Here is a 26,524-nt window from a genome sequence, read left to right as displayed (position 1 = left end):
TCTGACTCCTTAAAGCTTAGCCAGATGCTTACCCAAAGGATAGTCACTACTGGTTTTTGACAGTAACTCCACCATTCTCTTCTTCTTCAGCTCTCTGATCTACTTTTGATGGGCCTTTTGCTAGAAACCTGCTCTGGCTTCTGGCTGCTGGGTGTCTAAAACTAGTCAGTCTTCGGCCAGAGGTAACTGCTGGCAGTACTGTACCATAACCAGTTGGTGAGTTTTGAACTGCATGTTCAGCTGGCATGTGAGCAAGAGGCAGGCATGTAGCCTGACCACTGCCCCCAGGGTTGGAGAGTGAGCCAGTAGGGATGTCTAAGACCATCTGTGCTACGTCATGATGGGCACCTGCTGAACTTCTGCCTCCCATGGGGTGGTGGGACCCTATCAGAGCTGTGGTCTTCACCTGCTGTATATACCCAGGGAGACTGGGAGGGTGGGAGGTGCAGAGAGCTGTATGATGGCTCTTGTGTAGGTGATCTTGAGTCAGGGAGAAGTGGCCATCCCTGATTTAACCAGAGACTTGTGGTCCCTTTGCTTTTTCTGTATTAGGAAAATTATAAAATCTAATCTTTAAGACTGCTGTCTTAAGTGGAGACTGTCCACTGGTACTCCATTGATGTTACAAATGAGCAGTGATGCTGGACTAGGGCTGAACCAATGAGTTTATTTTTCAATTACTCAATGCTTTTGGCTTTTTTTTCTGGTCTGATGGCCAAAGCTTTGTTCAGATACTTTATTTTAGAAAACCAATGTGAGCAACGTTGTAGACAGATTTCAGCATGACCTAAGATTTAAATACCACCTAGCTCCAAGATAAATGCTTGCTATTTACCTGAATGTGTCTACTGCTGCTTTGATATTAAGCATTTTTCTTGTAATGATATTTGGAGATCTTTTTTAAGAGTTGAGCTATAGCTTATGCTCATTTATTAAACTTTATTCCCAAGGCTATTTATTTTATAGTTGTAGTTAGCCTTTATTTTGTATAAAAAGCATGAAAATTAAAGGTTTATTTTATTAATTGCTGCTTCAGATAATAAAGTGTAAAAAGAATATTTGACATGGAGATCTGATAGCAAGTGCTAAGAGGAGCTCTCAGCTGAAATGCATAGTAAGCATGGATTTTTATTTTGGTTGAAATGACAGTCTATATAACAGAATGCTATAGTAGATGGAAGGTGCAAGGCATTTCAAGGCTAAATGACAATCTTAGTCTTACTTGGTTAGACCTTGCAGAGGTTGCTAAGAAACAGCCTAATAGTCCTTGAGTAACCAATTATATGCCCCTTGGACAGACGCACAGGTGCTCATTCTCTGAAGTTGTTTTTTTCCTTTTTTTAAATCTGTGATAAGACTGGAATATTAGTATATAAACTGCACTCTGTTTACATCCTGCTTCAGGCTTGAAAGTCCTGAATATATATTTCTTGTTCTCAGCAGGGTGGGTTCTCATGGGTTTTGTTCAGTATGTTACGATTTGATTATTTTAATAATAACTTAATATATTTATATATATTAATAAATATATAATAATAAAAATAATTTATATTTATATTTATAATTTATATTTAATAATAACTTAAATTTTTCTTGCAATGCCTCTTCTATTTCCAGACAGCCCATTAGGTATGTAGTCTCTCCACTGCTTCCTAATACTCTGAATGTACCAGGTTAAGTAACTTTATCTAACATTTGAATTGGATAAATGTTACCTTTCTGGACATTCAGTAAGTGATGTTAATATTGATGCAGTATACAACAGGTGGTAGAAAAATGCTAGTTTGAGGTAGAGCTAACTTTCCTTACTCCTTCTGAAGCAGTTCTGTACATGCAGCTTGTAGTGAAATATTGTATGTGCTGGCAGTGAACCTAAAACATCAAATTCTTTAAGTCTTCCTTACCCCTCCCTCCTTCCCTCCCCCCCCCAAATAAATATATTTCTATTTATAGCACTGTAAAGTTGAAATGTCTACCTTAAAACACAGTCTACATTTTTAATGTTAAAGGTCCAGGATTCCAGCTGGAGAACTTAAATTTTAATTAGGGAGCTTATTCATACTTGGAAGGCTTGACCGAAATGTGCTTTAAGCAGTAAGTTGAGAAATAATGTAAATAGCTTAATTATTGATCTACTCCAATTGAAACTGAAGTAGAAGGTTTTTTAGGGTGTGCAATTTTTGGTACCATTCGCTGTTCTTCCTATTGATTGAGGACAATTTTAATAGCACTGGTCTGATAACCTATGCTACTGCTTAATAGATTTTAGTGGTAGTTCCATTCTCTTACACCAGGTACAGTTTTTTGAGTGCTTTTGATAGTTCCAAGTCTCTTATGTTACAATAACATGATTTTTGTTACCTCACGTGGAGGTTTTACTGTAACTGGCTGCATGTAATTAGCAAAGTCTAGAAGTCAGACCATGTTTACTTGGACTACTAAGAACAGGTATAGCCATCTGCTGCCCTGCACCAATGACTAGATTTTGTACACAATAGTGAACTGATAGCACCTCCTGTGTTGGTTAAAAACTGTTTAAACCATATGTTTATAAATAGGCACAAAATGTTTTAGTGTTGTGTTTGGCTGTTGGAAAACTTTGTAGAACAAAGTATTGTTTCCATGATTCATACACACAGACCAGTACTTTTCTTCTATCAGAAAGTGACAAAGGGAAGGAAGTAGAGAAACTGAAACATTTAGACTTGCAAGCATACTTACGATGTTGTCTGTCAAATATTTAGTGCTCCTGCAGTGCCTTCTGATGTTTGCTGTTAAGCTGTGTTAGCTTTGGGATTGTATGGTTTACAGTTTGTAGTTGCTACATATCTCTTCTTGCTGTTCAAGAGGCAGAGGGAAAGTGGTTTCTCAAACCCAACTGATAGCAATTCTTGAGAGGTTAATTTCCAGAATTCAAATCCCTTTTGGATAACTCTGCATGACCTGGACTTAAACTGTGGACTGTCAGAATGTAATTGTCACAGGGCTTGGACAGAAGAACAAACTGGTGTGTATCAACAGCTCTTCTCAATCTGTTCATATCTACTCCCAGACCACCACAAATGTAAGGTAAATGAAATAAGCTTTAGCTGGCAGGAAAAGAGAGTCTTGACTTGTGGCAGCTTGCTATTAGTGATAATTTGTTTGTTCCTAAGCTTTTAGGATGGATTTTCAAGATCTGGTAGTCTGTGAAACTTCAGCTTGCCAAGGAATCTGGAGAAGACAGAGCAGTGAGAGTTGGTGGCAAATCAAGTACTGATGAAACTGAAGTATTCACTAGAACATATTCTTGAGTTATGAGCCTGGTTTTGGACTAGCAAAATTAGTCTCCAGGTTATTTTAATGTTGGCATATTTTATATGGCTTTATTCTTTTTTCCATTAATGCTCATCCTTATGAGGAAAGCTGTAGCATTGGTTCCCACCAAAGGAGTAACGAGGGGTCAAGGATGAAATTAACTTGAAGATTTGCTGAGATAATATCCCTTTCATAGCTTTCAGATCCATGTCAATGGGAGGAGAAGAGAAAAAATAGAGAAATGCTCTTACTCGCTTGGAGTAAAATTTACAGGGCAAGCACCTGCCTTCAGAGGGTGTTACATGTACTCTGCTATACTTGTTACAAAGGTTTCCTTCCAAAGGCATGCCAGTCTCTGAATTTTGTCTGATTTGTAGCAATACAAAGCTATGTCAGATCCCCTCCAGTTTGTTAATCTGAAAGACATGATTTGATATTAAAATTCTGATGCCATTTTGTTATGGTGATTGATTTCAAGCCTTGGTTGTCACATATTCAAATGGGTACCATGTAATTGTAGTGTACATATGCTGTTGTATGCCGTGTTTATTTGCTGCTGTAAGTAGTTCACTTTTAAGTAGTTAATAGTTGGTGCTGCAAACATGGGATAGAGAATTACTGTAGCCATGAGGTATTTTCAGGAGATTCAGTCCTGCTGTTGGAATATGATACAAGCATTTGTTTTTGAGAACATACATATGAATTTAGATTTTTCACAACTAAACTCTGGTACTACAGCATATATTTAAGTGTTCATATTTGTGTGCAGAATCCCTGTTTAATCCTTTATTTAAGGATTAAGTTCCTTGTGTGTGTTGATCTACATTAAAGAACTACACTGTGTTTTACAGTGGTGACTTTTTTTTTTTCTTCTCAACTTATTCCTGTAAATTCATGAAGAACAGCAAGACACACATATAGCTTTGGTTGTGTCTGCAGTGTCCTGGTCCAGATTGCTGAGCAGGGTGTCAGGGAAGATGAGCAGGTGTCTGTGAAAATGAAATAAGGTGTTTTCTTTGTTTATTACTCTGCCAGTCTCTTTAGCATGTGCAGAAATTCAGAACTGAGCTGGTGTTCAGTTTGGAGCCAAAGTGAAGGACAGCTTGAGTGCATTATACCCTTTCTCTGGACTAATGCTACTTGTTACTAGCTGTGAGGAAATCTGCAAGATGTTTGAAAAGCCTCTTTTGAAAATGTGAAATTCAGATTGACTGAAACTGCTGTGCAACTCATGTAGCAGTAAAACCTAGACATTTGTGTTCTTTTACAGTGAAAACACCTATGATGATATCTGTGCTCAGAGCTAATGCCCTTGGAGAAAAAGACTGCATCTTGTTTGGAGCTATAGGAGTGTTTAATCAGTCAGCTGTTGCTATCACTGTGGGCCAGCAAAGTCTTTGCTTCACCTGTTTTCTGTCAAGTGGGACTGATGCTGCCAGCTAGCTCTAGAGTTGACTCAGTTAGGTAGGACTGATGGGAGAGTTGAAGAGGATTTAGAAAAACAGTGCCCTAATCTCTGTGTTCCCTTAGGAATAGAGACTGAGTATGGGCCTCTCCTCTTCCCAGGGCAAGACTTCTAAGCTCATTAGCTTGAATTGATTTTGAGGGCATTTGCTTTTTCAAAAGCAAAAGGGAAGATTGCAGTGCTATCACATCTAACGTTATTTAGAAGGGTTAAGATTACAACAGTAGTCTGTTCCCAGGAACTTTGCATACATAGAACTTGGGGGCTTTTTTTTTTTTTTTTTTTTATTTCCTGTATTTGCCTACCTTTTTGATATGCATATTCCCAATACAAAGGAGAGTGCATGCAGGTGTTCTGGGTTTAGAACAGTAATTAAAGTATGTTATTACATAGTTAGTTAAATTCCCTCTTGACTTCAAGTTGAAATTATAATGATGCCTAGCTTGAAGTGCTCAGAGGACACTAATATCCGTGACACATGGAGTGTGGAGGGGAGGGGAAGAGCAGTATTAATTACCAGTTCATCTTTGAATTCTAAATATTAGCATAAAACAAGTCTTGCACTAACTCTTAATGGGTCTTCATGGTTGTTACATATACTTCAAAAGAGACAATCTAGCTACACTTTCATTAATGCAGCAAGAAAGTATATGTATAACGGACTTAATTTATCTTGGATTTCTTCCAAGTCTTAGGAAAATAGTAGGATGTGGATGCTTGGTTAATATCAGGTTTGTCTGAAACAGTTCAAAGGTGGTAGCCAGGCTGAAAGCTTCTGCTTAAATCTAATAAAATGATGTTAAGATAGTACCCAACTGTCTATCTGGTGGTGTACACATATTGTTCTAAAAAGCTTTTTTCTCTGTTCTCTAACTTCATCAATACTTTCTTCTGTTCTTTGGATTAACTAAGTGGATTTCTGGAGAACTCCAGCTGTGGAGCGGACTATCTTAACAGTTATGAAAACATGAAAGTATCTTAAGAGGTAAATAGCTTGTTTTATTTTCTTCTGTGTAATGATCAGGCAAAATTACTATTGCAGCTTATCCTGTGACCCTCCATCCAAACCAGTGGGTTTTTTGGGTTTTGGGGGTTTTTTGTCCACTTTTTTGGTTATGTGTTTTTTTTTTTTTTTTGTCCACTAAAATTGGATATTAGCAGAGGAACATCTGCTGGAATTGGTACTCTTTTGTGTATAGCTTCCAATTTCGTCTCAATTTCTAATTTAAATTAAAAATCAACACCTTGTGTTCTTCCTGAGTAGGATGGGAGGGTAGGCTGCTATTAAGATTCTATAAGGTTTGCAGAGTTGATACTGATGCAGTTGTGATTAATTTAATTGTCCTTCCTACTGCTTCTGCTTTAGAACTGTCAAAAGAGAAACAAAACCTGGGAAGGTTACTCTAGGCTCTCATGTTTGAGAGACAGGTACAACACAAACTGTGGCATTTACTCAGGTAAATGAGTAAGACATCTTCTTCGTATGCTATGGTTGTAGTATACCATACCAAATTCTATTGTTTTAGTAGCTGTTATATTTAAAATAGTTTTGGTAATTGGCTGGCTTTTCTACTATGTAATTTCTTCTAAGGTATAGAAGGAAAGCTTGCTGATGCTATTTTATGTCCTAGTTTGCTTTTGAGAAAAACTCATTGAAACAAACACAATAACACCTATATTAAAGGATATTTAAAGATCAGTTAGCTTCTAATCAGATTGTTTGAAAGTTTCAAGTGTATGGATGTGTTAGGTAAATTAACTAGCAGAGAGGAGCTGTGGCAGTAGGAAGGATAACTAGTGCTGCTTCTGAGCACTGGTATTTGCTGGTTGTATTAGTCTTTCATGTTCTGTGCTCATCATTATCTCTGATCAACTGTTTGAAACAAAGCTAAGTGATGAGCAGAGTGGTTTAAGTCTCTTTCCAGGCAGCTTTTACTTTGGGTACATATCATCCTTCTCAGTAGTGTTAGTTATTCCACAGTGGTCATTATGAACAAAGCATTGCAGCGCTCAGGCAGATGTGGAAGAGCTGGGAGTTGGGAGAAGCTGTCCTTTTTGAGGCCTGTTTTCCACATGCCTAAAGCTTTTGGGGAGGACACTAGGCCTTTGTCCAACAAATGTAAGAATCTCCTCCAAGAGACAAGTAAAATCTGCTGTGCTGTTTGCAGATTAAAATGTGTGTGGAGGGATGGATTTCCTTAACATAGCAGAAAAACAGCTTTACTGAGTTATTGAGTTGGTACTGAGTTTCTGCAAGTCTTTTCTAATGATTTTAGAGACCTGAAGGAGAAGGTCTTCTGTAGGTACTAAGCTAAAGGCATTTTTTTCTCCTACTGGACAGTGTCCAAAAGTTCAAATCAGAGAAGTTTACCTAAAATAGGTTTACTTCAGTAGCTATGACTCTAGAAGGCCTGTGATGTCTTTATTCCTGCTTCCCAATCTTTATTCATTTTGATTCAATGTTTGGTTTCCTGAGGTCACTGAGGATTCAGATCTCAACTCAAATCCTGAATCTGTGTTGTCTGAAGCCCAGGCTGAGCCTATAGCACTGGCAGGTACATAGCTATTGCAGCAGATGCAAAGGGGCCAAGCGGGTATACCTTTCTGAGAGTACTTTAGGTATCTGTGCAGTGTATTTAGGAGCATTTTTTAGAAATCTAGGCTATTAATCTGGTTTGCTCTGAAGAGACTGGATCTTCTTATAATTTGTTTGGTATCTTGAGTAAAGACAAGGATTCTTTACAACATTTGAAGGCAGGTTTGACAGATAGCAGTGTTGCATTTGAGGTATTTCAGTCAAGTTGGGGTTAATTCTGCAGTAAATCTGTGACTTTTGTCACTTTATATTCCTTTCCAGCTTCAAAGTTCTAACATTTCTTTCTTATTAGCTGGTATTTACAGACTGTCACAGATGCTTTTGACTTCACAGCTTTTTCGCCAGTCATACTAACCTGATCTTCACCCTTTCTATTCTATTCTTTCCCTAATTCCCTCTGGAGAACATAAGTGGTGTTTTGAAAGCTGTTGGTTTGTTGTTTGATTTTAGGGTTTTTTCCTTTTTAGACAGGTGGGCTCTTGAGTGACTAAGAGGTCCAGCTTTTAATGAGAGAGCTATTTCTTGCTTGCTCTACAGCTAGTGTCTGTCTGGAACTGTGACATTTGGCTCAGCAACGTAGTGCAGAATCACTTTCTTGGTGAAGAAAGAGTAACTAGGACTAGCACCAGCCATGTTAAACAGAAAACACAGTAGGATTTGACTGCCGTAAATAAGATAGCTGAAATTTGGAGATGATTTGCCTAGTTATTTCAGTTGCCTTTCTTTGTAAACCTCAGTTGTGTTTCCCCCAAGACAAATACTGGTTTTCTTACAGTAAAACCAGCGTTTTTATCACAAATGTACTGACAGATTTTAGTGTTGAAAAAATGCTATAAAATCAGTAAGCTTAGTATTTCACTTGGCACTTATCAATCTTCAGCTAGTTAATAAATGATAAATGCTTGCTGTATTTGTGCATTTCTCTTGTCTTTGCTTGGATGACAGTATGTTCTGCTTTGTGTCACCTGACTTAATCACTCTTAAAAGACAGTCTGGATTGCCTTTTCCTCAGGGGAGCTTTCAGAAGCTTATAGTCCTCTGTCCCTTTATTCCAAATACTAAGATCTCCCTGTTAATATCGCTAGCTCAGCTTGCCTTTTTTTGAATAGCATTTGTTGCATCTACTGACTGCAACAGGTACTTGGCTTGCTATGAGTCTATCGCATACATGGTTTGGTTTTTTTATTTTTTTTTTTTTGCAATTATTTTATTATGACATCAGTATTGCAGAAAGGAGAACCTTGATTGGATTTTTCAGTTATGACTTCTGTCACAGCTTTCAAAGAGGAGTTCTGAGTCCATAATTATAAATCTAATTTAGAACTGTGTTTTGTTTCTCCTGGCTTCCCTTTTTCCTGTAAAGTTCCTTGGTCATAATTTTGATTACCTTGGGATAGATACTAATGTCTCAGGTAGGCATGCAGGATTCCACAGTGTAACTTGCTGGTTTGGGTTTTTTACTACTCTTGTTTTAATGTCAGAAAAAGTGGAATAATTGCTTCAGAACAGCACCCATGCTGAAAGCAGACTTCAGGGAACATAATGTTCATGGAAGGCTAAGGGCAAGAATATGGAAAATTTCTTTTCTTCCAAGCTTTGTTTCAACCTGGGAATTTCATGAACTAGTTTTGATTTGTTTCTCTGAAGTATTTTTGTCCCAGTCTGCCCTTGGATCCAAAAAGCTACTAAAACCACTTCAGCCTTAGGCAACCTGTGTAACACTGCCAAGCTTTGTATGAACTGCTGTCTTCTCTTATTTCTGTTCTTTTGACATGGCTCCTGTTGGCTTAGTTTGATGCCCTTCAGTTCTTGTCAAGAACAAGAAAACAGGTGATCTATTTCTAACCATTGCTATAGCCTTTTGTAGCACTGTAGGCTTCTATCACATACATCTGCTGCCTGGCTTTCAGGCTGAGGAGTTTTGACCAACTTTTTCATTCCTTCCATGGAGATGATTTGATTCTTTGTTCCTTCTTGTTGCTTTTCTCTTGACCTTTGATTTCTAACATCTCCTCCTCTTGAGCAGTGTTATTCATACCATCTCTTGAGAGAGGGAGGGGAACCACTCTGCTTCGCTCCATCTTCAGTTACAGAATCATACAGTGGCATAACACTGAATGTAGTCTTCTTTGATTCTCTAGTCTCCTGTTCTAGCCAGGGTGCACTTTCCAAATGACTTCTGAATATTAAGCAGTCAAGGCATGGATGAGGGTGGAAGCAGATCTCATACTGGATCTGATCAAAGAATTTGTGTTGAGCTTTTGGCTTTTGTGGGTTGAAGGAGTATCTGTTTATAGAATTGACAGGTCACAAGATGTATTTTTTTGAAGTTTTGCTAATCAGTACAAATTTGCACAGAAGAACAAAGTCACAGGTTTTAACACAGGGTTCTGTGGGGCTCTCTGAAAACCATTTTACATTCAGCAAGGTCAGAAGTTCAAATCACAAGATTTGAAATATTGTACTGCTGTTCTGGCAACTGGTACATAGGATTCTTTAAAAGATACCAATTATTTCTCTCTTTCCATGGTAAGATGAAACTGTATATGTTATTCTAAGAACTAGTTTAAAGGCCTCCTAGAATGCCACTTTTCTAGTCACTAGAATAAAATTGTAGTTACTGATCATTCAGCTAAGATTATATTGTTTACTTGTTTAATAAGCATTATGCTTGCTCATTCAGTGGGGAAAAAAAAAATCATATGTTGTTGTTGATATATTGATTATTTTTAGAAACCGATACTTTTGTTGAAACCTGTGGCACAGGAGGTCCCTAGAGATGGCAGAAACAGAAGACATTTGCAGTAAAATAGAAGTGTTTCAACAAAACTGGTAAATGTGGTAGCTGACAGCATGGATTGGTATTAAACATAATATTTTTCTTGTTTATTGCTGGAAAATCATAGCAAAGGCAAGTTATGACTGGAGTGCTTGTACCTGAGTAGCTAAGATTTCATTGATGGTGGTTGTTGTTTAGTTCTGAAAGTATAAGGAAAATGATTTGGAAGTCAATCCTGTGCTGTTTGCTCAAATTGAAGTGACCACAGTTGACAGTTTGGACTTCAGAGTTGGAGCTTAATCTTCTTGAGTGCAGCAGAAATGTGTATATGCTGGGGTCGGGGAAGGAGGGATGAAGTAGGGTGGAGATGAATAGCAGATAGTTATAAAAAGCAGAGGCAGGAATTGCTTCTATTTCATAGGACTAGCACTGCTGCTATGTGTGTAATGGTAAAAGGCCCTGCTTTAGAATAGGGATGGGCTCTTCAAGAACCTGGAGTGTCCTGTGAGCTGAGAGTAGCTAGCAGAACAGCTTTTCTTCAGATGAACTCCAGACATGACTACTGCCTGGTCATATTTCCTGCAGCTCTTCTAAGAAAGAAGCTACTGACTTGCTTCTGGCACTGTGAAAACTCGGTGAGATGTGTGCTTCCTCTTTACTCAGGGACACTGCTGCTCTGTCTGTGGCAGCTGTCTGACAGAGGGTACTGCAAAAGGTCAGGGCCAGTACTTAGGTACTGGGAACAAATACCCTAAGACTTGTCACAAGGTTGAATTGGCTGAGATTTCCTTTGGGTTTGTGCTAGGATATGAGAAGCTTGTGGAGTCTTTCTTCCCGTGGTTTAGCTTCTCCCATAGATGGATTTCCAGAGGGCTTTCTCTTTGCTTTGTGTGTGGTCTGAGGTGACTGTTTTAATATGCTCCCTTGAGGAGCTCTAGTCAGTCATGGCATTTTGGCCTTCTGTGAGCTACCTGAAAATGGGTCATTGTTTCTTACAGGCATTAGCTAAAGCTAATATGTGACTTCAGATGATTTTTTAGAATGCTACAGGTAAAATGTTTATTGTCCTGTGGTATGTCAAGACCCCCTCATATGGGAAACTCTCGTTGCAGTGTGCCATTGTAGCAGGATCGGAGTATCTTCAAGCCTTCACTTGAAGATCTTTTTACAGATAGATATATACATATATATATATATATATAGTCTGTTAAGGTAGAGGTATGTCATGGTCTAGTAGCTTGATCACCTTGGAGAGAAGCATGTTATGGTCCTGTTTCACAAAGCAGTAAGCACTGCCAATTTGATGTTGACAAACCCCTTTGAGTTCCTCCTTGAAGTTGTTTTATCTTTTAGATGCATGCAGCTGGTTGATGGTAGGATTCTTCTACCTAGTTGCTGGGTAATTTTCTTTAACTGAAGGTGAGTATCTGCCTGGGTGTTAATTTTGACTTATTCACCTGTTGTTTTTATTTGTACTCCTTTTGCAATGAAATGAGTCTTAATAGTCTAGACATCTAGGTTTCCCCCTGCCACCCCCATATGTGTGCACACATACACACCCTTCCAGTTTTGACTTAACTTGGTTTGGGGGAGGAGTGGAATGAAGTGTTCAAATTCATGTAGGTGGAGATACCAGCTTGTTGGCTGTTAACCATGGCAAAAAGTAGCCCCCTCTCCTCCTGGTTTTGCAGACTTCCTAAAGATTATCAGGTGGGGCTAATTTATGAGGAGTCAGCCTCACACAACAGTAGGGCTCCAAAGTTTGTAAACATCATCCTGCTTTTGTGACAGGCCCAAGAGGAGTATAACTGCAGTAATTACTCTCAAATAGAAAGCTTCAACTTGCTCAACTGCTTTCTGCTATCTGCTGCTGCTGTTTGCAGTACTCTGCCCTGGCCTTCCACAGCACTCCTAGCAAAATGGGGCTGTTTAGCCATGCTTTCCAAAGTGAAGGCTTTTGTTTAGGACTTGCTATGCCAGTGGTGCTTAGTTCTCAAATGAAAAATGAGGGTTTAGATGATAGGCATCTTTATGATTTGGTGTGGTGGAGTGGCCTCTGAGTTCAGCAGATGGGTTCTTGCATGTGAATGTGGCCCTCAGGTTTCAAAAAACAGCCCTCCTTCCTCCACTCCCCTTAAATGGGGAACATTTATTCCTTCAGTAAAAGTCTCCATTATGGTTTTATAACATCTGCTTCTAAAAGACTGACCTGCAGGCTTGTTCCATCTGTCTGCTATGAAAGCATCTGTGTTGATGATGAGTTCTGGACCTTCTTAGAATCTTTCTTCATGTCTTCTGTACTCCGTTTGCACCTCTGAGTTAGTTAGTCATGAGGAAGTTGTAAGAACTTGCTGCAGTGCTCCTGGGGAAGGAAGTGGAATATGCTTGCCTTGAAGTCAGCTTTTTCCATGGGAAGCAGGCTGCCTGGGGGAGGGGAGAAGTGCTGAAAAAAGGTGGGGGGAAGCCCCCAGACCTGTGCTTGCCTCACAAGGAAACCAAGTATGAGAGTTGACTGTGCTGATCAAGACTTAATGGACTTAGTTGCAAAGAATATTGTTGATTACTTATTCCAGAAGTTACAAAAAACCTAGGCTAGTAATAAGAATAGTGATACAGTGACCTGGTTTTTGACCTGGTTTTACAGTAGGAATGTTCAAAACCACATGTTGCCTATACTTGATTGAGGTTTGAAAGGAAATTATATTGACTGGTGATGAAACCCTGTGTTTACTGTGTGACTGTGGAACAGGAAGAGAAGGTGGGCTCTGGATTTGTTTAGGAGCCACACTTTATTTCATAGCTGATTCCTGATTTCTTTTGAGGTTTTTCTTTGTAGGAACTCTCATCAGTCTTTTTCTTCAGATGAAACTGATAATTCTTTGTCTGTTAGAGTGAAAGTATTTTAATACACAATAGCATGTTATTGATGCAGAAAATTCAAGCTTCGTTTTTTTGCATTTTTCAAACTTGGAGTTGGAGAATTTAAATTCTATACCAGACTGAAAGGGCTGTCTGCAGATTGATCATCTTTCTTGGGATGAAAAATCTGACATGTCCGGTTGGCAAAAAAAAAAAAATCCCACCTTTTGAATACTGGTTTGCAAATACTAAGGTAATAGTTCATGAAAAGACAATGCCAAACCAATACTGCAGGTCTTGTTTCCCCCCTCCCCAGAAAGAAGGTCGCTGGGATAGCATGGGGAGTGTTTTGTTTAGTGTAAACAGTGGAATAATGCTTTGAAGTTGCTTTTGTCAACACCAATCCTGAGGGGGGAAAAACAAAAAAAACCCAAAACAACAGAAGCAGCATAACCAGGATAAACAGGCTTAATTTGTATCTTTCCAAACTACTTGGCATATCTCTTTAGTTAACTCCTGCCGAATGGTTCTTTCATAAAGCTGTACTCTTCTGCAGAAGTGTGCTGATGCTCTTCTGACTGGTAGCCTTTGATGTCCTCTGGGTTTTTTTTTTATTTGATGAGCACAAATGTTATTGTGTTTAATTCTTTCTGGAAGATAAATCTACTGACTTTGGTGGCTAGGATCATAGAATCATAGAATAGTTAGGGTTGGAAAGGACCTTAAGATGATCTAGTTCCAACCCCCCTGCCATGGGCAGGGACACCCCACACTAAACCATGTCACCCAAGGCCTCATCCAACCTGGCTTTGAACACTGCCAAGGATGGAGCATTCACAACCTCCCTGGGCAACCCATTCCAGTGCCTCACCACCCTCTCAGTAAAGAATTTCTTCCTTATATCCAATCTAAACTTCCCCTGTTTAAGTTTGAACCCATTACCCCTTGTCCTGTCACTACAGTCCCTAATGAAGAGTCCATCCCCAGCATCCTTGTAGGCCCCCTTCAGATACTGGAAGGTTGCTATGAGGTCTCCACGCAGCCTTCTCTTCTCCAGGCTGAACAGCCCCAACTTTCCCAGCCTGTCTCCATACGGGATCAAGTGTGTTTTCAGTGCTGTATGTTCACCCTTATCCCCTCCCACTCCAGTCTGTGGCATGGTCACTTTTCAAATGTTTTCTAAATATTTTGTTAGTTACTAGATGCTTCTTCACAAAGCTTTTTTGATATATGAGAGTAGACTGGAATGTGCGTGTCTTGCTGTTGTGAGGTGCTAGTCATATCACCCTGTAGCAAGAGTTCTGTGCAAGTTAGAAAAGAAGTGAGTGTAGTTGTGTGTGTGCATTATTCATAAAAGGCTCATGAATTTGGAGCATTCTCAGGATACTTGGTAGAAAACTATAGAATTTTCTGTTAGCTTTATGCAGGAATTTAGACACACAGCTGTATCAGTAGTCTCCGTGGAGAACTTTGTACTTTAAATAGTTTTTAAGCTAGCCTGTTCTTATTAAAGACACATCAAAGAGCTAATACACCACTGGATGATGTGACGGGTTTAAAGATTTTGCAGTATGAGCAGACCTTATATTCTGGACAAGAGCTAAATTCATGTGAGTTCTGACATTGTTTATTGTAAGTACAATTGAAGAAAGATGTTGTCTGGTGTAAGTATCTGTGCTACAGGAGAGTTACTTGCAGCTGGTGCAGAGGGTGTGCTGGGTAGTCTGTGTTAGAATTCTATACAGATATGGCTAACGCAAGACAACGGTAGAGCTTTTATAAAATGAGTGTCCATTATGTAAGCTAAAAATATTCTTCAGAATTTATATTCATTAGTGTTATTCAGCCTATAGCTCTTAGGTTATTGGACAAGGTGATTGTATGGGTGAGTATATGCATATTATAGTTTCCACTAATAAATGTTTTTGGTAGTCAAACATGTTTCTGATAGTGGAGCAATAATTGGAAAGCTCTCAGTGCAGTGTACCATGAACATGTTCAGCAACATGGATGCTTCTTCATAAATTTTTAGCTGCTTTAAAGTGAAGTGCAAAAGGTTAGTGCAAGACTTGATACTTCTGAGGGGGGAGTGGTGATGGTGGTGGTGGTGTTTGAGTCAGTAGGTTAAGAATCAGTTTCTTGTTTTGAGGTGTAGTAGTTGTAACATGATGATCCAATGTGCTACCATAGAGAGGAATTCTTCTTTAAAGTTATTGACTAGCTGGAGGTGAGGAAGAGATGACCAAGTTGGGTTGGTAACCTTAACCATCTTCTCTGTAGGCAGAATAACCACAAAAATCAGTTTCTCTCTCAGTTGTTTTTACTGTTTCTTTTAAGGGGGTTTTGAAGGGTGACTGTGTAACTGTAGGAGAAAGCAGGAAGTTGCACAACTGAGAACTGTCCCAGCTGAAATGGATCTTCCAGTAAATATGCATCAATTGTCCATCAATACTGTTTACTACCATTTGAGTAAGATCTCTAATATCCTGCAAGTATGACTGGAAGCCTTCCTAAAATGCTTCTGCATTCTGTGTGATTACTCATGTGTAAATGGGCAAGTGCTAACCTGTTATCCATAAGTAGACATGGGGAAACTGAGGCTATGGGATAGCAGTAAGCAAAAAGATTTTGTCTTTGTTATGTCCATTTAAGCTTTTTATAGCTGGGCTTATAGTTTTCAGTGGTCACCAGCGGAAGGACAGCAAAAGCTTGAGACCAGGCCTGTGCAACCTGGGGCTTGCAGAGCTGTGTCCCTGCCCTGCCTGCCACCAGGAGGCAGTGTGGGCTTCGGGGGTCAGTCTTTTGGCCAGAAATTCAGCTGTTCCACATCCTGGAACTGCAGAGTAGTAGAGGAATGCTTTCAATTGCAGAGTGTATGGCAGCTTAGATGGTTGGATTTGCCACTGGAGCTATGGGACTCCTTATTTTAAGTGTCCTAAAACTGGCAGAATGCCTGTTCATACCTTCCACCATGAGCATGCTGGAGCAGTGCATTGTGTGGAACTCTCTTTACCCACAAAAATTCCCTAGCATCCTAGGCAAAGATACAAATCTGTTTTCAAGTGGAATGATGGGAAGGCATAGTTAACACATCCGTTTCCTAAGACAGCAGGTCAGCTTATATTTTTTTCTGCCTTAACCTATGTGGGCAGTCAGATGAAACAGCCAATTTGCAGTAGGAAACACCAGCGCTTACATAAGATGAGTAAGTGGACATCTGGAAGCACTTGAGCACTATTTTGTACTTAGAATATAAATCAATGGAACACAGGAAAACTAAGGAATATGTTAGAAGATCAGTTGTTAAAGGTAGCAGAGGTGTATAACAAAGCTTTATATCATGTGCTGATCTGCAGAGTTCTGCCTAGGCTAGCAATTTCCTCACCAAATAAGGAGACTTGCACTCGCCAGAAAATAAAATTAGAGCAATGCTACATGTTATTTTCTGATACTATTCACTCTACATCTATTTTTCAGGTAGCAGTTTAGGGAGAGGGGTGCGGGTAAGTGTTTTCAGAGTGCGGTAGGATCCTACCTGCCCTGCTTCCCTAAATGCGGAGTTTTGGGGGACAGGGTAGAGCAGGGAGTTGGAGGGTGAAGATACTGAAATGCTCCATTAACATTTGTTTTCCAGAAATGTGTGGAGCTGTGGGTTGTGCTGTGTTGTCATACCTCACAAGTAGAGGCCTCTACTTTCTCAGCTGATCTCTATCAATTGCCCTTTTCCAAAGGCAGTTCAAGTTCAAATATGCCTCTGTCCAGTGTAGCAACTGCTGAGCTTCCTTTTTCCCCTCCTTCCTTCAGTGTAATCTAAATATTTGCCACTAAACTTCTTATCTGTTTCAATGATGGAAGAACACCTTCCCTAATATTTGTCTGAAGCTGAAAGTACAGAAGAAAGTCTTTTTTTTTTTAAAGGCATAGTTTGTGATTTATATGTTTCTGTAACTAAGCTGTAGGAAAATACACACTTGGTTAAGTAACATTTCTGAATAGACTGATCCCTTGCTGTAGTCATGAAAGGCCTTGGGCAAAGAGCCTTTGTGCTTAGGGTGCTGCACTGATCTTTATTCTTGCTGCTGCTCTTCTAAAATGGGAACATTTCAGTGTTATGATCAACCCTCCTTGGTGGGGAGGTGAGGGGCATACAAAGCACTGACGAGCTATCTTAAAGTAAAAATATACATCTCCTGATGTAAGAGTTAAATAGTCCTAAGCACCCTAGGAAAGATAACTGAATTCTTACATAATCCTCCTCCTAACAAGGTGCTCTTTCCATGTGAATTCATAGATCATTGGCCTGTGGATTCTGTGCACCTTAAGGCTTGGCTCTGCAGTACTTAGTTTCAGTTTTTGGTGTGGCTTTCCTCTTTGTGCAGAGATGTGTATGTGAGGGTTTTGGGATGGTGGTGCAGTTACTTTTTCTGTTGTTAGAGGCTTTTTGCTTGGTTTTAAATGTATGTGAGAATCTCAATATTAACTTGGACAACTTAGAAACTCAAAGCAGGTAAACATTACATGTATGCATGTAGTAACTTAGGAAAAAATTTAGTATTTGGATGTCAGTATCTTATGTATTTGTTCATAAAACTAAGAAAGATGCCTGAAGCCTTGCTTTAGTGTGAAATGAAGACTTTATGTTTTTGGTTTGTTTTTTTTTTTTTTACAAATAATTTTTTAAGTTGTCTGAAATGGTGGTTTTCTTTCCTCAGGGGAAAGCATACTACTGGGTGTGCTTCCTTTAACAGTTAAATTTCTCTTGTCTTTTGGAGGTCAATTTTTCACACTAACCCTTTCATTAGAAAGAAGCCTGAATTCTTCATAGATGCAGGGTGGTCTTTTGTGCGTTTCTTCTTTATATTTTTCTAGAAAGCAGCAAATTGATCAGTTATACAGACTGGCTTTTGTGTGCTTTCCAAAGGATGCCTCTGGTTTTACTCCTCCTTTTGGATCTTCAGTTCCTAAGTTTTAAGTATCCTACTTGTTTCCCAATGTTAAGAACCCCTCACTTCATTCAAACCTTAGGGCTACTTCTGAAAATTATTTCTGTGGTTTAGCAAAGCTGAGGATGAGTTAGAGTGGGGGGAGAATAATAATAATTCAGTCCTTGGAGTGTGTGGGGATATTTTTGTTTTGCTGTTAGCGTGCTTTGCCCCACGGTTTTTAATGCTGTTACATTTCATGCTTTTGAGAAGATGCCTTCAAGGGCTTTCATATGGCAGTGGAGAAGTGAAATCTTTAACTGCTTTCAGTTGGCTTTCTTGTAGCAGCAGTATCTGCTTATTCCAAATCACTGTTTGTCTGGTGTGTAACAGTAGTTTTTTTATTACTGTCTAACTGGTGTCTTGTTTCTTTTCAGAGATCATTCACATTAATAATAGAAGCATGGGATTGGGACAATGATACAAAAGCTGGTGAGTATTTATGTAAAACTTGTGGTTTTCACTTTGTGCTGTATGTACACAGATTGGGGAGGGGAGAAGTGGTGTGCTACTGCAATTAGTCATCCCTCCAAATCAGTCTGAATGTACGCCTGCTATCTAAGTGAAGGGCATCTACAAGTTGAAGCAGTGAATATTGGGTTAGGAACAGTGAAAAATTACTGATGATAGGAAAAAGAATGGACAATAGTAAGTCAATGTTGTAACACTTTAATTATTAGCTTTAAAAGAAAAATGTTTAAAAATCATGGTAGGCTGTTTGTTTTTTGGTTTTTGTTGTTTTTTTTTTCTTAAAGGAAAATTGTCTGCTGCAGAGCTGCATTTTAAAATCCCTCTCAGTTTACCCATAACCATGTTGTGCAATACTTTTTATGATTAGGTAAACAAATAAGCATTCTTGCTCCTGATAAAGAAACCATACTTGATGTTTGTGATGAAAGTCATGGGATAATTCCTGTTTCTCCCCAAGTACTGAAAGTTACCTTGCATTTATAGTCTGAAAGTGTAATGCTCAGTATCACAGCAGGGCTACTGATCAGAAGGAAAAGCAAGATTATTGTATAAGTACTTCAAAATCATGTGAAGGTGCTGGTTGCTGTATTGTTACTAAAGTAGGACTCCGGCTTGTACCTGCTCCTTAGTACTGGTTTACAAACCTGCTTCAAATAATGATTTTGGCTACAAGTGTTAAGTGAACTTCAGATTTTCATTGTGTTTAATGATGAACTATTTGATCTTGGCTGGGATCAATATAGAGGAAGATAAGTGTTTGGACATTAAGATAGCAAAGATTTATGTCCCATATCATGATCAGTTTCTAATAGGTTCCATTCTCTGCTGCTTCATTCCTGACCATTCTTACCAAGATGTATCAAGCATAAAAAATTGGTGAAGCTCAACTGATATTAAGGCAATGTTAGAGTTTCAAGGTCCCTTTTCCTTGAAGATTGGGATCAGCCCTGCTTGCATTTTCCTGGCAAACTTTCCTAACTTGGAGGTTCTTCTAACATACTCTGTCTCCAATGATAGACAGCCTAATGATGAGTTTGTAGTTTCTTCCTGAGCCCTCCTTCTGTTAGAATTAAGCTTTTATCTTGTTTAACAGCTCCTTCAACCTTTTTTGATAGGTATGTTTTCTTTAGATCTCTGGTAGTTCATGTTGCTGCAACCCTTTAGTTGGTTTCCTGCCACCTTGAATAGCACTTCCCAAATCTGAACATGGTATTCAAAATGAGATCTTAAGTACTAAGCAGAGTAAGCCTGAATTTTAGTAAGTTTAGATATCCTATGTAGCAACAGATTGGAGGGAGTGCTCTTGAATGTTTTGTTCACAAAGTACTACATGAAACTAATTCCTTCAAATAGTTTTCATTTTGGGAGCAATCTACCCAGGGGTAGCTAGTACAGCAAATGTTGCAATATTCATGCCTTAGTTCTAGATGGCAGATCAACTCATGAAGTGGTGTAGAAAGGAGTGAACATGAAGAGCCTATCCTGCAAAACAGACCTGTATCCATTTAAGTGGTGAATTTTGTTTTTTAATAAGCTGCTTAATAAGTAATGGTCTTGTAAGTTGCTGTATTTATGTCTTGGAACCTGCAGAATCCTCTTGCAAACCTGTAGATACAGAACCCAGGTTTCTATTTAAATACGCTTGATAAGGGGACAGTTACTTTAGGCTTGTGTTAAGTTTTTCTGTAGTTTTTAGGTTTTTAACATGCTCTGACAAATCTGTTGACTTGCATTGGTGACCCTTTTTTTCCTGAACTTCAGGCCCACAGTATATACAGCATCTTCTGGAGGCCCAGTGGGCCATCTTCTTAATTTATCAGTTTCCATGAACTACAGGAGTCTATACAAGTGTCATGTTACACAGTTTAGCTCTCATGAGAAATTGCTAATGGAAGATGAACTTCCCTATAATACAGGCTGCCAGAGAGGAGCTGTTAAGTTGTATTGCATCTGAAACCTAGAAGGCTGGTAAGCCTATGATTTGACAAGAACGCTAGCTAAACACTTGTCTCTGTTAAATGCTTCTGTAGTCCGTCTACTGATTCCATGACAGAGACCTGTTGCTTTGCCATGCTGCAGTTTAGACTTGCATGTTGGATTTCTAGGAAGCAATCCATTCCCTAATACTGAAGGGTTTTGCGGTTTTTTTCCCCTCTTCCGTGGTCTTGGCAGGTCAAAACCAGTAGGTTTTGCCTTGTGAATCTGTCAAGATGCAAAGACGCTTCCTGTGTATTTCTGCAAGGATTACTGACCTGTCAGACAGGCACAGATCAGTAAAAATTCATGTGTAAAAGCACAGGAAAGGGAATATGACAACTTCTCCAGAGAAAAGACAACAATATCTGTATCCTGGAGGAGTGAAGAGAGTATCTGTGGAAAGCTGAACTCGCTATCATATCCTGAACACTGTGCTGATCTTTGGATCAGGTTACATGTGTCTTCTGTTGCTACTGTAAGATTAATCAAAGTAATTGCCAGAGTCTGTTTATAACCTGATTAATTAGTTCCAAAGTCAGGTTTTGCTTTACTTTAATGGGGATGAGTAAGGCTGAAACTTACATGCAGGTCCTGTGTTCCAGCTTGGACTTTCAAGTGGGTACTTAAGAAAACCCCAAACCAAAACAAAGCCCAACCAAAAATAAAACCTACCCCAAATACCCAAACAAAGTAACAAGCAAACACAAAAATCCCCACATCTGGAAAGAGGAGTTTCCAGTGAACAACTTGAAGCTTTTTGAACAGTTGTCATTCTTCCCTCCCTCTCTGTCCTAGCATCCTGTGTTCTTTCCTTGTGCTCATTAAAAGCAAGGCGGGATTGCTCAAAGATCTGTGAAGTACCATCTCAAGAACCAGTCTGTCAGTGCAAATGTTTCCCCAGTACTTACCTCAAACTACAAACCAGGAGACTTGCAGACCCCAGTTCTTGAACTCCTCCTGTGCTTTTCCTCCTCTGTGCTGCAGCACTGGCTTGGAAGTAAGCTTGTGGCAGCATAATGTTACCACTTGTTTGCCCTGGGAGAATGTAGGAGGGGAAGAGGAAACTGTCTTAAATACAAAGTCACTGTAAAGGGCCTGTTATGTCATCTGTCACAGCAGTTCATGCTACTTTCTAGGTAAATCATTTGACTTGGCAAACTTCTGGACCCTAGCAGAGGTCTTGGCAATGCATAACCCGGTACTGTCATTATGAAGCAAGCTGGCATCTTCATTTGTAAAGTAATTTTCCATTAGATTGTCTACCTCAGGGATGCCGTGGTTTTGTTCCTCCTTTGTCTTAGTCTGTATGAGACTTGTGCAAATATCTGTGCAAAAGCACAGTCTGCTTTTCTAGAAAGGATTGTAGAAAACTTCTTAGTGATTAAGGAAAATAGGCCTTATTGCTTCTGAGATGTGTGGAGGGGGAGCTTTGAGTAGTGTGTGCCAATAACCAGACAAATTCAGTTATGTGTAGCTCATTGTCTTTACTGAGACCTAAAAGTAATGTGAGTTCCTAAGATGAATTCTAATGGAAAACAATATGCAGGGAGAAAACTTGCTTCATCAAAACAGTTAAATGTGGGAGAGTGGGTATCTTCAGAAACACTTTGGCATGGTGGGGGAGGAACCTTGACAAACATGTTCTTCCCTGCAATTACTGATCTCTTTGGAAGATGCATCTTCTCTTTGGGATCAGTCTTAAATTGGAAGTAAACCAGAATTTTCATTTTAGTACTTCAGAATTTAGTATTAGAAATGAGATGGCTTGGAGCTGATTTCCTGATGCCTTTTGTAGTTCAGGGTAAATTATTTGGCTTGCTTATTTAGGTTGTTAAGCCCTATCTTTACTCGTGTAAGATAGAGGAAAAGCTCTTAAGACTCAAATTCTTTTTCAGAGGAGTTTGTGAAGATAAACTTTGAGTGCTTAAAAAAAAAAAAAAAAGGCACTGTTGGGTTATTTTCCCTGTTCTTGACCCCCAGGTATCAAGAGGACCGTTCTGCCTAGGTATATTTGCAGTAACTGTAATGCTTGTTCCAGTTGTTTAACTGGCTCTGATTGATTTAGTCTGAAGATGCTTGATAAGATTTTTTTATTACAAAGGAGTGATTTATAATCTCAGGATGTGTTCTTCAGTCCATCTGATGCACTTTGAGGAAGCACTTTTATAGCAGTGACTGTTGCAGCCGTTTTTAATTAGCCTGTGTTGCTTATAGCTGGAAAAGAGCTCTAATAATGTGTATTTTCTATTTGTTCAAATTCCTTGACCATTCATGATTCAGCATTTTTCCTTTATAGTTTTTCAGATCAATAGTCATTAGAGAAGAATAAGATTATAAAAGGATGCTGAATCTAATCACAAAGCTTTTAATGGTGACCGGTGGTATAACAGATATCTGGTTCAGTCAAAAATAAAATGCAGGCAGCCTTTCCTAGCTTGCACGTTTCTTGTCCGTGCTGCTACTGACCATGTACTGCTTGATGACAGAGGTCTTGTTGTATAAGAATTAAAGAACAAGGATAGACTTCAGTGTGTCATGTCTAGCCATAAAATGTTTTATGAAGACTAGTCCAGACAAGCACGTGTTGTAGACTGTACATGGCAATAGCACTCTAATATTAAAGCAGAGATATACTTTGACTCTGAATAATTGGAGAAACTGTCAATGCTTAATTAAAACAGCTTTTTTAAAGTTCAGTACTCATTAATTTTAAGAGAAGGTTGGTTTTTTGTTTTGTTTTGTTTTTTTCTTATGGTAGAAGAAAGCTTGAAAAAAAGACGTTAACAAAATACTTTCTAGAGCCTGCTACTTCTGTACCTTTACTTTTTCTTTAATGTTGGAGTGACTGAAAATTGTAGCTCATCCTTTTACAGTCTGAGGGGGAAATGCAGCTTTGGTAACAGATGCACAGGATACCCGTATGCTATCAATAACTTTGTAGGTGAGAAACAGTCACTCCTTTGACTTACTTTCTAAACAAATTAGGTTAATGAGTAGTAGAAAGTAAGAAGGTGAAATCTATTTACTGAAATTGATACTGCTTGCTAAAAGCTTGGCATTTTTTATATTATAATCTGAAGTTTATACTTCATCTCACTACCATTATAGTCTCTTGTGTTCAAGGTTTTGGTGGTTCTTTTCTTTTAGCATTCATTTTAAAGAATCTCTTAATTAAAGAAAGTGGATGCTGAAGCTGTAAGCGGGAAATATTACAGCTATTTCATAAATGGGTATGAAATTCATGTATACCAGTGGAACTTCCATATCTTTTTCTTGTCCTTAAATAGTGTTTGGAGTTCTAACTGCAGCTTGCAGTCACCTAGAAAAACTCTTGCAGTAGGATGTTACCAGATTTGAGTAGTGAAAACATTTGAGGACTTCTATCCCTGGGGTTACTCACTGTCTACCCTTATCCTTACTGTGCTTTGCTTATTCTTAACATTTGCTAAAGCAATTGTGTAATTTTGTTGTGTAATTTAATTCAACTGACTATAATTGCATCTCATCTCCTAGTACTGAAGCGTCTGTGCTTCAATACTAAGAGTAAAATGAATAAAAATACAAAGTAGATATCCATAAATATTAAAATACTTTGGCAGTTTCATAATCTTAGGTCCTAGAATCTTCTTGTCCTATGTGATAACACATTTGGTCTCAGTTAATGGAACCTGGCAGTAGCAGTGCTGCTGCTTTCTATGAGGGCAAGGCAGGCTGCTTATAAGAGTGTATTGCAACACTGATCACAATTATCAGTAGTTCCACTGGGGATAAGGATAAGCAGGTTGCAGAGTTGAGAACAGCCCCTTGGCAATCCTGGGTTCACTTGTATATTTCTTGTCAAAATGACAAATACTAGCTACACAGTGTTCCATGAAATGCTTATTGAAGATGTTTTGCCTTTAGAGAGAATAATTACATGGAAACAAGCTAATTTATGTACATAATCCCAGTCTACCAGAGCATTTACTATTGCATAGTAGTTTTGCAGTAGATATGTTTTGCTTTATTTTTAAAATTAAACTTGCACCAGAGAACTTTAATATCTCAGTTACAAAGTTATGCAGATTTTGCAATTTTATAAGAATAAAAAGGAGGCAAAAAGAGCCTCAAATCAAGATAAAGCTGCTAGTTGTCAGCATGTGGGTGTGGTATGTTTGGCTGCCTTGAAAAATAAGCTATTTCCTATGGATTATGTTCCAGGGTTTTTTAATATTTCCTTTGGGACACTTTTTTAAATTGGCCTTCCTGTAATGAACTTTGCAAGGCAAAGGAAAATTCAGTTATACAGTAGATCTTTATCATCTTCATATTTTCTTTACTAGATTTTCTCTTAATGGTTTGAATGCTTTTGATTTGAATATATATGCTCTTGTGTGCTATCAAACTTCTAACCTCTTGAATTTACCATTTTCAAAAAGGTGAAGACTTGCTAATAGAACGAGTGGCACATGCTGGCATGATCAACCCAGAAGATCGATGGAAGACACTACAGTTTAATGGTCCTGTTGCCCATTTTGAAGTACAAATAAGAGTGAAGTGTGATGAAAATTACTACAGTGCTCTGTGCAATAAATTCTGTGGCCCTCGAGATGACTTCGTTGGTCACTACACGTGTGATCAAAATGGAAACAAAGCCTGCATGGAAGGTTGGATGGGAGAAGAATGTAAACAAGGTAGTATATTGTTAGCTTAATTTCAGATTAGATTAACTCTATTGTGTATATATAATAGGTATAAAGTGTAGTAGATATTTCTGTGGTGTCGGTGCTGTGGCATACTAATTTTAATACATATAGACTTTGTCCTTTGAATACAAATCTTTGAAAAAACATCCCCTGCAAAGAGTGGATCCCAACACAGGATACAGGGTTACTTGTGGCCTGTGCTATGAGGGATACACAGTAAATTTAGAATTCCAAGAATGAAACATCTTTTTTACTGATTGACTTAATTCAGAGTCGGTGTTACTTTTAAGCAAAATGATGTATTACATCTGTTAATGTAAGATTTTATTTAACAGTTATATCAGTAGTACTATGGACTTTCATCCTATGAAAATTCCCTTGTAGCACTATTGTTGCAAATGAAAAGGTTTTAAGTGTAATGTATGCAAAGCTGAAAGCTTTTTGGTAGTTCTTAATGTGAACAGAAATTCAAGTGTAGTCACCCGTTTTATAGTGTACCACTCAATCAAATCTCTCTACGTTTTGCCTTCAGTCTCAGTGAGTAATTATGCTAACATTACTTGACATAGTCTTCTGAGAGATTTTTGGTTTTCTTTTCTGTTTCTTTTCAGTAAAAAGCCTGTTAATGACAGGGGAGACCATTTTTAAGGCTTATGCAAGGTCACGTATGCTTGGAAGCATGGAAGCTTGGGATTTCCAGAATAATACCGGGTTTAAAAAAATAACTGTATTTGAATGTTTCAGTGCTGACAATCTTGCTGCAAACCTATTCATTAGCAACTTTTTCAAAGAGTAATCCTAAGTTACTTCTTTTTTCATAAAAAGCTGCTGTGGGATTGTTTTGTGAAATAGCTAGCTGTAAACAAAAACTATTTGAATGTGGCAAAAGACAATCTGCTTTGCATGAACAACAAACAGGATAAATGACAGAAGCTCTAGCCACATTGCTGCTGTATAAATGGATACCTAACTGCTCAAACTGATGCCTAAATCTTTTTCTGTTTACAGCTGTATGTAAACAAGGGTGTAATTTGCTCCATGGGGGTTGCAGTACACCTGGGGAATGCAAGTAAGTCTATGTGCTTGAGTATCTTTTTGAGTACTGATCTTTCTAGTGTTTTCCATGTATGTTGCTACTTTTAAAAAGTCTGCTTAAAATGGAAAAAAAATCAATGCAAGAACATCGATGGAAATTGATCAGAAATAGATTTCATGTAAGAACTGCATATACTTCACACTGTTTTGCAATCCTATTTTTTTTTTGCACATATAAGACTTAACAGATTTGCTTCATGTAATCCAAAACTATGCCTTTATCAAATGACAATAATATTTTTCTTTCCCCCCTCTTTTCAAAATCCTGAGGAGCTCTGATCTCTATGTACTAATTGTTCCCCTCAAATAAAACAGGGA

General features: G+C 38.5%; 1 protein-coding gene across 1 annotated transcript in view; it reads left to right on the top strand.

The window, feature by feature from the left end:
• The window catches only part of JAG2 (jagged canonical Notch ligand 2), a gene marked incomplete at both ends in the record, with an annotated part of 67,970 nt that overhangs the window by 8,524 nt on the left and 32,922 nt on the right, over positions 1–26,524 (top strand). Inside the window, 3 exons of the mRNA XM_080619023.1 lie at positions 18,356–18,410; positions 24,845–25,099; positions 26,120–26,180. Coding sequence (XP_080475149.1) covers positions 18,356–18,410; positions 24,845–25,099; positions 26,120–26,180 — 371 coding nt within the window. The remainder of the gene's footprint in view (positions 1–18,355; positions 18,411–24,844; positions 25,100–26,119; positions 26,181–26,524) is intronic.

The sequence above is a fragment of the Psittacula echo genome (genome assembly GCF_963264785.1).
Source record: "Psittacula echo genome assembly, chromosome: 5".
Taxonomy (NCBI): domain Eukaryota; kingdom Metazoa; phylum Chordata; class Aves; order Psittaciformes; family Psittacidae; genus Psittacula; species Psittacula echo.
This window is presented reverse-complemented; position numbering and strand designations above follow the sequence as displayed.